General features: G+C 40.1%; 1 protein-coding gene across 8 annotated transcripts in view; it reads right to left on the bottom strand.

The window, feature by feature from the left end:
- LOC124605166 (longitudinals lacking protein) overlaps positions 1–12,803 on the bottom strand; it is a 547,673-nt gene that overhangs the window by 14,684 nt on the left and 520,186 nt on the right. For 3 of the 8 annotated variants that reach the window (XM_047136669.1, XM_047136670.1, XM_047136661.1), the window contains exon 5: positions 1,658–1,747. The exons of 4 other annotated variants lie outside the window; for them this stretch is intronic. In XM_047136669.1, coding sequence (XP_046992625.1) covers positions 1,658–1,747 — 90 coding nt within the window. Of the gene's footprint in view, positions 1–1,279; positions 1,748–12,803 lie in introns of those variants that run through there. One more of the 8 variants, XM_047136660.1, reaches the window with a different exon arrangement.

Raw genomic sequence — 12,803 nt, 5'->3', positions numbered from 1 at the left:
GTGGTTTTTTTCTTTTTTTTTTACATAGAAACAATAATAAGCAAAATTCTGCTCTGTGTTTATTAGGCAATTAAATTATCTGACCAACAAGAGGAAAATACTAACACAAAGGAAAGCAAAAATAGGAATTAGGTAATACATGCACTGGTCAGCCTGCTGCTGCCCATACAGCTACAAAAACACCACATGGTAAACAATGAAAATAGTTATTGTAAGAATGAATATATGTGTGTGTGTGTGTGTGTGTGTGTGTGTGTGTGTGTGTGTGTGTGTGTGTGTGTGTTGGGCGGGGGGGGGGGGGGGGGGGGGGGGCAGGCGGCAAAGAAACAGGGGCAGCAAAATGACAAGCAAAAGCAGATCTCAAAATCATATGCATGGAGTGTAAATAATCAACATTATTTGCCTGTTAATACACATATTAAATTCAATCAACATCATACCTCTAAAAGTTACAAAAATTTTCAAGCACATAAGTCATCTGTTAGCATTTTATTGCAAACAACCAAAAGTGATGAAGTGTAATTTTTGGCATCACTAGAAAATGCAATATAGACATTGGGCACAGAAAATTTATACATGATAACCCCCTTTTATTTTGCTAAATTTCAGTTCACAAGTTACAATCATCATTAATACCAAATCAACAAGCAACAGATGTATCTGCTGTGTGCTAAATGACAACAAAATAAAGGATCTTGTATGAACATACAGAAAATCAAAATTGAAGAAGATAGTTTCAAGTTATAGAATGTAAAAACAACAATAATATGTTAGGCACATCATTTAAAATAGCTATATCTACGCACTCTCATCAAATCTTATAGCTTAGAGACTAGTGAGAAATTTTGACACAGCATACAACTACTTCCAAAGCTCACATAAATATCAAACTGTAATGAAAAGCAATTGTCATAACTTCTGAAGTATGTATAGTTGCGTCTGGAATTTTCAACAAGCTGATTTATTAGTTTACAACAAGGTCAAAAAATTACTAATAAATCTAATGTTGTGAAAATAAAGCTTAATAAATAATTAAATCAAAGAATTAATTGAAGTATACATAAGAGACAGGGGACTACTGATATTTTACATTTTACACACAAAATAAAATATCTGATTCATGACAATATAAGCTTCACATTCAATTACAATATTATTATGGAAACAATGATCTCAAACCTTCTCTGTAATATTTGTTCACACACCATTTCAATAACATCCAATCTTCTGAAACGCGAACAGCAGCAAATAATTATGTTCCATTTGATTTTGCAGACAAAAAATTCATGACAGAAATATTCTCGTATTGTTGCTAGGATGAATTCTTTTTTACAAATATATTAACAATGTCAAAAGCATGTCTAGCGGCAATCTTCTGGTGCTAAGAAATTTCCATCAGCATTTCGTGCTGGTACAGGAATGCGATGTACCAGTTTAATATGACTCACCAGTGTGTCATTACGATTTGTCTTTTTTGGACAAAAGGGGCACTGAAACTGAGGTTCCTTGCCACATTCGAGCCTTATATGCCGAAGTAAATTTGTTCGCCATTTGTACAGTTTTCCACAACGCGTGCATGGAAATGGATCAGGTTGGGATGGCAACAGGGAACTTACAGGTTGGAAATCTTTCTTAAGTGTGAGTGTTGTTGAATAACCTGATAATAATTCTGCTTCTCTCCCATGAGGATGTTGATGAAACTGCTTGGTCGGAGGTGGATATGTTGACCACTGCCAGTCCTTATCATCTGCAACACCACAAAATGAAATGGTGTTATACATTTCACTGACTGAAGGAACTGGGAAACGAGGGACAAATTTATAAATGAATATGTGTCGGCATTCATGATATGACAATCCAAAACTTCATAAAAATTATCTTACAGTCTTTACCATCATTGCAGAAGAAAAAAATTAGGATCACAATATGTATAGTGTAAAACCCACTTCCTTTTATTGTGTTGTTATTCTGTTATCCATACTGCAGTTGGTATTGGCTCAGCCAACAACATGGAGGCACTAATTTTGTGATTTATGTAGTCTTATAGACTAGTATTTTAGTCAACAATACTTCATTCAGACCTTTAAAAGTGGTCATTTTAGGTTTTTATTTAACAATACAACAAAATATCTGCAGTGCACAAAAAGTTACATAAATTTAGTTCTTTTCTTGTATGACATAGGTGATGATACACTAATGAACCTGCAAAAACAAAAACCAATCCAATATTCACTATAACGACAAACACACCACAGGTAAATATATCATTTACCTTCCATTAATCCATTAATGAGAAAAACACTCACAACATCACACCACAGAAAAGAGGCCTATATTTTTCACAATAGTAGGTTTTATGCTCTCTCTCTGTCTCTCTCTCTCTTGGCATCTTCCTTATTGTGTATATGCATATTATGTGTATAGCATTCCAAGAACCCTCTCAAATCTATGAAATATTTATTCATGAAACAAACTAATAAAAAGGGAAATTTACAATTACTTTTCAGCAACTTTTCTGCTGCATATGACAGAAATTCAAATACAAGTACAATAGCGTCACTATATAATAATATTATTGAAAACAGACTAATTCAGCAAGAAAAAGTAATCAATTTGCTACAGGCAAAACATACGTATAAATAAAAGCTCTGTGTCTTAGCTTTACAGCTGCAGTCTCTTCCTAAGCAAGACTGTGAAAGACAAGTCAGCCTATTCATAAGCATAGATAAAAAAAAAAAAAAAAACACCACAAACCCATAAAGACTGGAATAGTATGAGCAAAATAGCAGAGATAACATCAGTATGACGACAGCAGGATCATAAAGGAAATAAACAGGAGATCAATGGATAAGAGTGTTATTTAAAACAAACAGTTAAGAAGAAAACTATTCTTAAAAAGTATAACAACAGAAATAGCAATAAGAAGACAAAGTAAAAGAATTATTAGAGAGATACGGTCCCTTGAGGTCAGCGGCTTGAGCAAACAGTGTCTACATTTTTGCCTTTTCTGAGACATGTTTTGACAATGTTATATCATTAGTGAGTTATTTCTGTGGAAGGTGTGTTATTTACTAAGATTCATACACTTATGGATACCGTATTTATAGCATTTGTACTGACAACTATGTGAAGAGGACAGACTGCTACTGACCACATAGATGTGGTATTGAGCGGCACACAGGTACACTGAACAAAAACTGCTATATAAAAATAGCTATCAAACTAAGCCATTCATCAGATACAGACAAAACACATACACATACACATTCACACATGCATAACTCATACATGAAAGATAATAAGTTTTCATTCTCTTCTGCTAATCGGCGAGTGGTCCCCTTTGGCCACATGAGTGTGAAAACTTGGGAATGACAAACTTCACTTGATCACAAATATGCCAGGAAAGTGATTCTATTGGCTACAAAAAAATGAGTACCGTCAAACGGGGTGATTTCGGACACAGGGGCAAATTCAGACAATATGGCTTATTTGCTCTTTGCCACTGCATAGAAACAAAGAGTTACTTATTTTAACATCCGTGTGCCATATATTTTAAGCACAAGATTGCATTTATCGCTTTCCACAACTTTTATTTTGTGTCAGTTGTTTCCCTAGGTGAATAATTGTTAAAAATCCATGCATTATCGTAAAGTGGAAACTTTCTATTGTTGCGCCGAGCGGGAAGTTATTGTAACCGTAATTATCGGCGCGCTCAGTAGCTAACAGCATTGAGACAATTCCTGTACAAGTTTGTTGAGTTTCTCGTGTACGGTTATAAAATAATGATGGTTTTTGTAAAACTGTGTACTATGTGGATTGATTTTGAACAATGTCAAGAACGTATAAGAGCAAGAGAGGTGCTACAGTATGGTGTAATTATGACCCGGAACTTTTAGATAAAGCTGTGATATTCAGAGTGGTAAATTATCGTATAGAAAAGCGTGTGAATTGTATGGTATACCTAAACCCACCCTACAAAATAAAGCGCAGGAAGCACATCCGAAAAAAATGGGAGGACAGCCAGTGCTAAATAAAGAAGAAGAAATTTTGAAGCAAAGTATCTTGAGGGCTGCATATTGGGGATTTCCCTTCACTAAACTGGATATTAGATATTTAGTTAAAGGCTACCTTGATAAATCTGCCCAAAAAGAGAAAAAATTTCGTAATAATTTGCCAGGAGAAGAATGGGTGCATTTATCCCTCAAACGACAGTCAGAGATGTTTTTCTCCAATATCAAGGCAAAGCTGGAAAATCTCCCACCCAGCAACATGATCGACTATGGTGAAATCAACATGTCAGATCATCCAGGCAAGCAGCAGATAATTACAAAACAAGGGAGTAAGCATTCTGAAAAAGTGATGGACTCATCAAAATCTAGTATCTCAATAATGATAGCACCTAGTGCTTATGGTACACTGCTTCCTCCGTACGTCCTTTACAAATCAGACCATTTGTGGGACACGTGGGAAGAAGGTGGACCACAAGGAACCCGTTTCAGTGAACAAAAGTGGATGGTTTGACCTGCCAATATTTGAAGACTTGTTCTTTACAATCGCTTTGCCCTATTTGAAGAGGCAAAATGGGCCAACAGTCATGATTGGAGACAACTTACCCAGTCATGTGTCTTTACGTGTTATTGAAGAGTGTGAGCGGAACAATATGTCATTCATTCTCCTTCCCCCCCCAATAGTACGCACCTCCTCCAACCGCTCAATGTAAGCGTCTTCAGGCCAATGAAAGCAGCTTGGCGTGCTGTATTAACTGATTGGAAGAAACACACTCGTGGGACCATTTCCCAGTATGCCTTCACATCTTTTCTGAAGCACACACAGACTAAGATTTCAGCAAACTCCAAGGAAAACATAAAGGGTGGATTTCACGCCACAGGCCTAATCCCTTTTGATCTAGATCATGTCTTATGAAAATTGCCTGATAATAAGGAGAGCCAGCAAAGCAATGCAGACACATGGTCTTCCACTTTTGAAGAAATGCTCAAAGAAATTCGTTATCTTCCAAATAAGCTTGGTAGCTCCCGCCGACGCAAACTTGACATTCAACCTGGAAAATCAATCCTGGGCGAGATTTTCAAGAAAACGAAAACAGTGCTGAAACAAGTGACAGTGCTTCTAGCAGTAGTGAAAGTGAAAACGACACATCATCCAACAAAGTTTTACTGCTGAAAGAAGAGGCTTTTCTTGTTGCAGAGTACAAATATAAACGTGGAAACAAGGCAGTATGTTGGAGTGGCCACAAATGTTGGTGCTAGGGAAGTAAGTGTGAAATTCTTGCGCCCACACAAGAAAAGCAAAAACATATTTGTGTTTCCTAATGTCTCCGATGAAGACACAATACCAAAATTGCAAATTTCGAGAATACTTCCCACACTAGTTGTGAAACAAGGAATGTTCATTTTTCGAGAAGATGCACTTTAGACTCGAAGACAATCATTTATTTAAAGTGTTTGCAACTTAATTTAGAATGATAAGTGAGAAAATTATCTTGACCTTTTAGTTAAATTACTTTGTTTGCTTCTGTCTGTTTCTAATACTTCAGTTAAGAGCTGTAAAAAAATTTTTATTTAAACTCTTGCAAAATAAAAACTTATCTGTAATATATAAAATTCATTACATCATTCCATATCACTTATTCGTAACAAAGGGTACCTTAAAATGTTTAAAATGTCACCAAAATCAAATAAAAAGCATGTAGAATTTTAAAAAAAAGGCAGTAATTGTCCAAATTCACCCTCTACCATATTTACTCGAATCTAAGCCGCACTCGGATCTAAGCCGCACCTGAAAAATGAGACTCGAAATCAAGGAAAAAAAAATTTCCCGAGTCTAAGCCGCACCTGAAATTTGAGACTTGAAATTCAAGGGGAGAGAAAAGTTTTAGGCCGCAACTCCAAATCGAAACAAAGTTGGTCCATAGTAATATGAGACACAATTTAGGTCGAATGAATGACGATACAGCTACAGTAGTTAAGTTCGAGTCGTAAGCTTAGCAGTTAAGCTTTACCAGGTAGCCATTGCTATGCGTCAGGTGCTCCATCCGTACTGATACGGTTACCCTTCCTTTTTCACATGCTTCGTCTGGTTTGAATTGATTGCTTATTTTTCTTTGATCTGATAAGTGCCGTTCTCTTTGTTATAGGTGTTTACGTCGCTCTAAGCTGAAAATGCATTATTTTACTGTGTCACGCATTGTTTGTCGCATTCTGATTATGAGTGTTTATGACCTGCCGCCGCTCGCGGCATGGCTTGCTTTCGACTCATCAGCGAAACAGAGGCAAGAGACTGCTATTTGTTTTCTTTGCTGCTTTCTTTGATAATGATCAGCAAGAACCAAATAATAGACTGCATATGATAGAAGATGTTCTGAACGAGAGTTTAGCGAAAATTTTTCTCCGTTTGAAAATCTTTGCAGACGCCTCTTTCGTACATTACATTCTGCACAGAAATTAGAGTCATCTTAGATTTAAAAATCTAGTCAATTGCCGTGCTTCATTTCTGACTGTATCACTATTAGGCATAAGAATAATATGAATATAAACATGACATGGTATGTATACTCTTCCACGTTTGCTGTTGTCTCACTCTAGTTTCGTAGTTTATTAGGCAGACAGAATTTAAATGAGATAGCAGCAAACACGAAAGAATACATGGCAAAATGTTTATATTCGTATTATTCTTATGGTGAAGAGAATACTGCATGTGATTCACAATTCATAAAAGTTCCTATTTGCCATCATCTCTTTTCACAAGTAGGAAAAAAATTCAGAACGTAGAGTTGGCCATATTGACAAAACATCCCAAACAATCTTGCCAGTCGGATTTTCGTAGTACATTGAAATGCTGCCACATTCGAAGATGAACAATACGGCAATTGTATTTACTTCGTTGGATAATGTATGAAAATGCAATGGTCGAAACTCGGGGCGGAGAAAAAAGCTCGTCTTCCACCTTTTTTTAAATTTATTTATTGACGCAGAGGTTTTGGCTCTAGTATTTATCTTTCTGCCCGCAAAGCATGCCTGCGTAGCGCTACATATATTCGACGGCAGAAGTTAGTTGTGGCGGCACCTACCAACATTTTTCAGAACTTCCGCTTACTTTGCACTCGAATCTAAGCCTCAGGCGGTTTTTTGGATTACAAAAACCGGAAAAAAAGTGCGGCTTAGATTCGAGTAAATACGTTATATACTGTAACTTCGGACAGAGATTTAAAAATCACATGTGTCCGCAATCACCCCAATCCATGGGGTGACTTCGGACACTTATTTACGGTAACTGCCTCAGATAAATATACCTACACATACACTTTCTGGTTGGTTGGTTGGTTTTGAGGAAGGAGACCAGACAGCGAGGTCATCGGTCTCATCGGGTTAGGGAAAGACGGGGAAGGAAGTTGGCCGTGCCCTTTGAAAGGAACCATCCTGGCATTTGCCTGGAGCGATTTCGGGAAATCACGGAAAACCTAAATCAGGATGGCCGGACGCGGGATTGAACCGTCGTCCTCCCGAATGCAAGTCCAGTGTCTAACCACTGCGCCACCTCGCTCGGTACACTTTCTGGTTCTGGGATATTTTATTCATTACACATATACCCTACCACTTCCATAACAATCAATTTAATCTAACAATATATATGAAAGTTACAATCAAAATAATGACAAAACCGTCCGAAATCACCCCATTTGATGGTAGTACATATTGTTTATACAACAAATCCACCTCCCACAATGTGGCTGGTAGCTCTACTAATTAAAGGGGCCAAACTAGGAGGTTATCAGTCCCTCTCTCCTGGAACAGGCCAGTCACCAAAAAGTCAACAAAACAAAGTCAGCAGGTAAGTAAATCTGCTTAAAGGAAGTCCCTCTAACAAAAAAATCACCTTCAGAGGAGATCTGGTATCCAAGTAGAGAACAAATTAGCATATTTCATCAAAATATAAGAGGTATTAGAAATAAAGTTAGTAAACTGCTGATAGATGTTGACTCTGACATGGGTATTGGTATATCGGAGCACCACTTAAATAATTTGACAATTCAGAGACTTCCTTTACTAGGATACAGATAAGCTAATTCAGAGACTTCCTTTACTAGGATACAGATAAGCTGGCTGTTTATCAAGAAGGTTCTTGTGGAATCAGGGAGTGACCATGCACGTAAAAAACAGTATTCCATTTGAGTCTGTAGACATATCACGGCACTGCACTGAGCAGATATTTGAACGTCGTGCAGGGGCACTTAAATTTAGTGAAACTAAACTTGTAGTTGTTGTTTACGGGTCTCCTAATGCTGACTTCAGAGGATTTCCGCTCAAGGTAGAGAGGGTTCTTGGTTCACTTTATAGGAAGTACTAAAAGTTAGTTACATGTGGTGACTTCAATATTAATTCTGTACATGACTGTGCAAGAAAAAGGATGTTGGTAGATCTCCTAAAATCATGTTCTGATGCACACTGTGTTTTTTCCAACCAAGGGGCAGGGGAACAGAAGCACAGCCACAGGCAATATTTTAATTCATTCTTCATTACTAGATGAGCATTCTGTTAGTAAGAGGGTGAATGTGGCCTTTCAGATCATGATGCACAAATTTTAACATTGAAAGGATTTTGCACTAAAAAAATGTCACATATAATTACAAACTATATAGGAAAGCTAATCCAATGGCAACAGAGAGTTTTTTAAACCTTGTTAAGGAACAAGATTGGCAAGATGTTTATAGTGGTTATAACATAGGTGACAAATATAAAGCTTTCCTTAACACATTTCTCATGCTCTTTCAGAGTTGCATTCCATTAGAATGTTCTAAACATTGTACTAGCAGTTAAAGGCAGCCTGGGTGGCTGACTAGTGGGACAAGGATATAACATAGAACAAAGCGGGAATTACATCAAAATGTTAGAAGTAATCACAATCAAGCTACAGTAGCCCATTACAAACATTATTGTACAGTGCTTAAAAATGTTATTAGGAAGGCAGGGAATCCTGGACAGTCAGGACCCAGGGATGGCGAAGGTAACATTGGTCAAGAACTTGTAAACTGACCAAAGATTCACAACAGATGAGGAAGGACTATCCAGCTCAGGAATGGATATGCTCAAGAACACAAGAGACGGCTACTCCACAGTGAAAATGCTAGAGCCATCCAGCAAGGTGCAAGAGTTCACTGCATCCTACATGAACATCAGCAAAGTAAGCATGACCAGTAACCATCGAGCCATTATGATCTGTATAAACTACTTCTGAATCCCGAAATGTGATAAGAATGGAGAAGAATTGTCGGCAGAGTGTCTCAGGATGAGCTGTCTTTCAGACCTTGTAATAGGTCAAGGCAGAGTTGTGGACTGGAGCTGCACCATGGAAGTGTACATGAGTGGGCCTGGAAAACAGGTGGAAGAGAGGAAAGCTGGAGTTCCCAGATGTGGATGACGATCTTAATCCCAGATCTGGGTCGCCATTGTGGGAGGCGGATCTCTGTATTTGGAAAGAGGAGACAGCAGTTTGGTTGCTCCAGGAAGCAGTGGATGCTTAACACATAAATGATCAACAGTTGTTGGTGCAGAACTCGCAATGTTGGAACCCCTACCTATGCTACAAGGCTGATTACAGGGATTGTCTGAAAGGCACCAGTTGCCAGTCATACCCCAAAATGGTGTATAGGGTCGAGCATCTGCAACACAGAAGATGATGCTGAGCCATATGTGGCACTCCAGTGATCTACGTAGACAGGACTGCACCAATGCTTTGTAGAAATGTAGCAGAGTAGAGTGGTCCGCACCCCAGTTGGGGTTGATGAGGCATCAAAAAGCACTGAGTTGTGATCAACGTGTCTGCTTTAGCTGACAAAGATGTAGAAGCCATGTCAATTGGGTATCAAAATGATGAGAGTCCACCACACTGAGGGACTGGCCATCAAGGTACAGATCCATATGGGGATGGACTGTATGGTGACAACACAAATGTGTAACGCAGGTCTTGGCAGCTGAAAAATGGAGGCCATGAGTGAGAGCCCAAGATTGCGCTTGGTGTATAGATCCCTGCAGTTGGCATTCAGCAATGCCCATTGCAGACAGGCAAAAATTAACGCAAAAATCATCAGCGTACAAAGAGGGGACACCACAGGCACTGCAGCTGCCACCAGACAATTGACAGCCACTACAGAGAGAGGAACACTCAACACAGAACCCTGCAGAACTCCGTTCTCCTGCAGGTGGGAGGTGCTATGGGAGGCACCAACTTGTGACTGAAAAGTGCAACATGAAAGAAAATTCTGGATTAAAATTGGGAGTGGGCCATGGAGGCCCCACTCATGTAAGGTGGCAAGGATGTGGTGGTGCCATGTGGTATCATAAGCTTTATGCAGATCACGGAAGACTGCAACAGGGTGTTGACACTATGCAAAACTCATTGGGATAGCAGACTCCAGATGGACTAAATTATCTGCAGTACAGCGACCTCAGCAAAAACAGCCCTGGGTCAAATCCAAAAGATCCAGAGATTCTAGGACCCAATACAGTGTTTAACTCACCATACGTTCAAGTAACTTGCAGAGGACATTGGTTAAACTGACTGAACAATAGTTGTCCACTTGAAGAGACAGTTTAGGCTACCAAATTTCAAAACTGGAATAATGACACTTTCTCGTCACTGAGACGGCTACTCCTCTGACTTCAAAGAAAGTTAAAAAGAACAAGTATATAACACTGGCTAGCAACTGATAAGTGTTGAAAAATTTGGATTGCACCTGGTCCGGTCCACAAGCCATGTCAAGGCAGAGAGCAACAACACTGGTGAATTTCCACTTACTAAACGAGGCATTATATGGCTGGTGGTGGGGAACAAAAGATAAAGGGAATCATTCCAGGCAGTGTTTCAGAAGATGGAATGCTGGTGGATAGTGGACTGGTGCTGAGGATTGGGCGAAATCCGGCAAAATGCTGTGATCGGTGGTGAGGATAACACTATTCACGGAAATTCTTGGGAAATCCGGTAGAGAGATGGTGGCCGAAATGCACCTGATCATTGCCCATACCTGTGAAGAGGGAGTATATGGTCCTATGACAGCAACAATCGTTCCCAACAAATCTGTTCCTGGTGTTTAAGAATATGACAGCTCAGGCACAGCTGTTTAAAGACCAAGAGGTGGTCAACAGAAAGACGCCATTTGTAACGTTGGAAGCCACAATGGCGGTCATTAATAACTGCAGCAGTTTTTGTGAACCAAGGGGCAGTCTTCCGTCAGGGAGAACCCAAAGAGGAAGGAGTCACTGAAGCAGCTGACAAAAGGATGGCTTCGACCAAATTCCATACGGAATCATCAGTGCTGCTGTGTGGTAGAGTGAATGGGATGGCAGTAGACGAAAAGATATCCCAATCCACATTAGTAAAGACCCACTTGAGAGGGTGTCCAGGCGAGTGATGGTAATGAAAAGGTAAGCCGATTCAAACAGGATCACTGTCACACAAATCGTCACAAAATGCCCGCTAAATGAAAGGGAGGAATCCAGGGCTACAGGTGGAAATATCAACAGCTGAGAAAGTGCCATGTGCCACACTAAAGCATGTGGGGGCTCCCATATTGAGGAGGCAGAGATCAAGCCCTGTCGGCAGGTCTTCAACAATCCTACCCCAGTCACTGGTTGCAATACTACCCCACAGAGGGCTATGGATGCTAAAATTCCCAAGGAGAAGGAAAGGGGGAGGGAGCTGTTGAAGGAGGACAAGAAGAGCAAGCAGTGTAGGAGGCTGGTCTGGAGGGAGATTAAGATTACATATTGTTACAGCAGAGTCTAAATGGAGCCTAATGGCCACTGCTTACAGCACAGTATGAAGAGGAACCCAGGAACTAACAATGTCCATCTGGACCAACATACAGACAAAGCCAGAGGCTCGCAAAGGGCTGACCCAGTTACAGCAGAAGGCTGAGAAAATACAACAAGTCGGTGAATGAGCATCCCAAAACAAATTCCTGCAATAAAACACAAGCTACAGGGTAGAGAGAAAGAAGACACTGCAATTCCAGAAGGTGGTGACAGCAACCATTAGAGTTCCATGGAAGCAGAGTAGTACTAGAGTCCAGATGGATGCCGAATGGGCTAGAATCATCAGTGTGCCAACTCAGTGTAAGGATGCAGTGACATCCAATCCAGGAATGACATCCCTGGGATGTCAGAGTGGGAGAGAGCAGGGGAGCCTTACCTGAGATCTGCACTTCTTCCTCTAATTCAGAGCGCAAGAGAAGAGGTGAAGGTGTGGTCAGGAAGAGAGTAAGTCACAGCTAATATCAGAATCCAAAAGAGAACAAGCAGCCTTGAGGCCCACAGAGTTGGGTCTCACGTCCGACTCAAAGTAACAGGCTTCTTGTTTTGGAGATGCCAGAGAGGGGGATTCCTACAGGGAGTCCCAGCCCAAGCAGTTGCCAGAGAAGTTTTCTTCTCCACCCGAGGAGAAGGAGGGGTTCTACGAAGGGAGGGAATGGGAACCGTCTGGGAGGAGGAAATGGAAGTGAGGCAGGATGGAAGTAAGGAGGACTGAGGAAACAGAAAGGATGCAACATCAGCAAAGGAAGACGTTAAAGATACCTGGTGGAGACAATCAAATCTCTGTCAAGAGTTTTGAATTCCTGAATCTCCCTATCCTTTCCTTTTTATACATCTGGCAATCTGGATAGTGTGGAGAGTGTGGGCCAGAACAATTCATCCAGTTGGATGGTGGGTGCAAGGACTTCACACATGGAGAGGGTGGCCATAGTCACCGCAAGCAGGGTTTGCTGTACATCGTGGTGACATATGACCAAA

The sequence above is a fragment of the Schistocerca americana genome, chromosome 3 (assembly GCF_021461395.2).
Source record: "Schistocerca americana isolate TAMUIC-IGC-003095 chromosome 3, iqSchAmer2.1, whole genome shotgun sequence".
Lineage (NCBI taxonomy): Eukaryota > Metazoa > Arthropoda > Insecta > Orthoptera > Acrididae > Schistocerca > Schistocerca americana.
The sequence above is the reverse complement of the archived record's forward strand: the minus strand, read 5'-3'. Positions and strand labels throughout refer to the sequence as shown.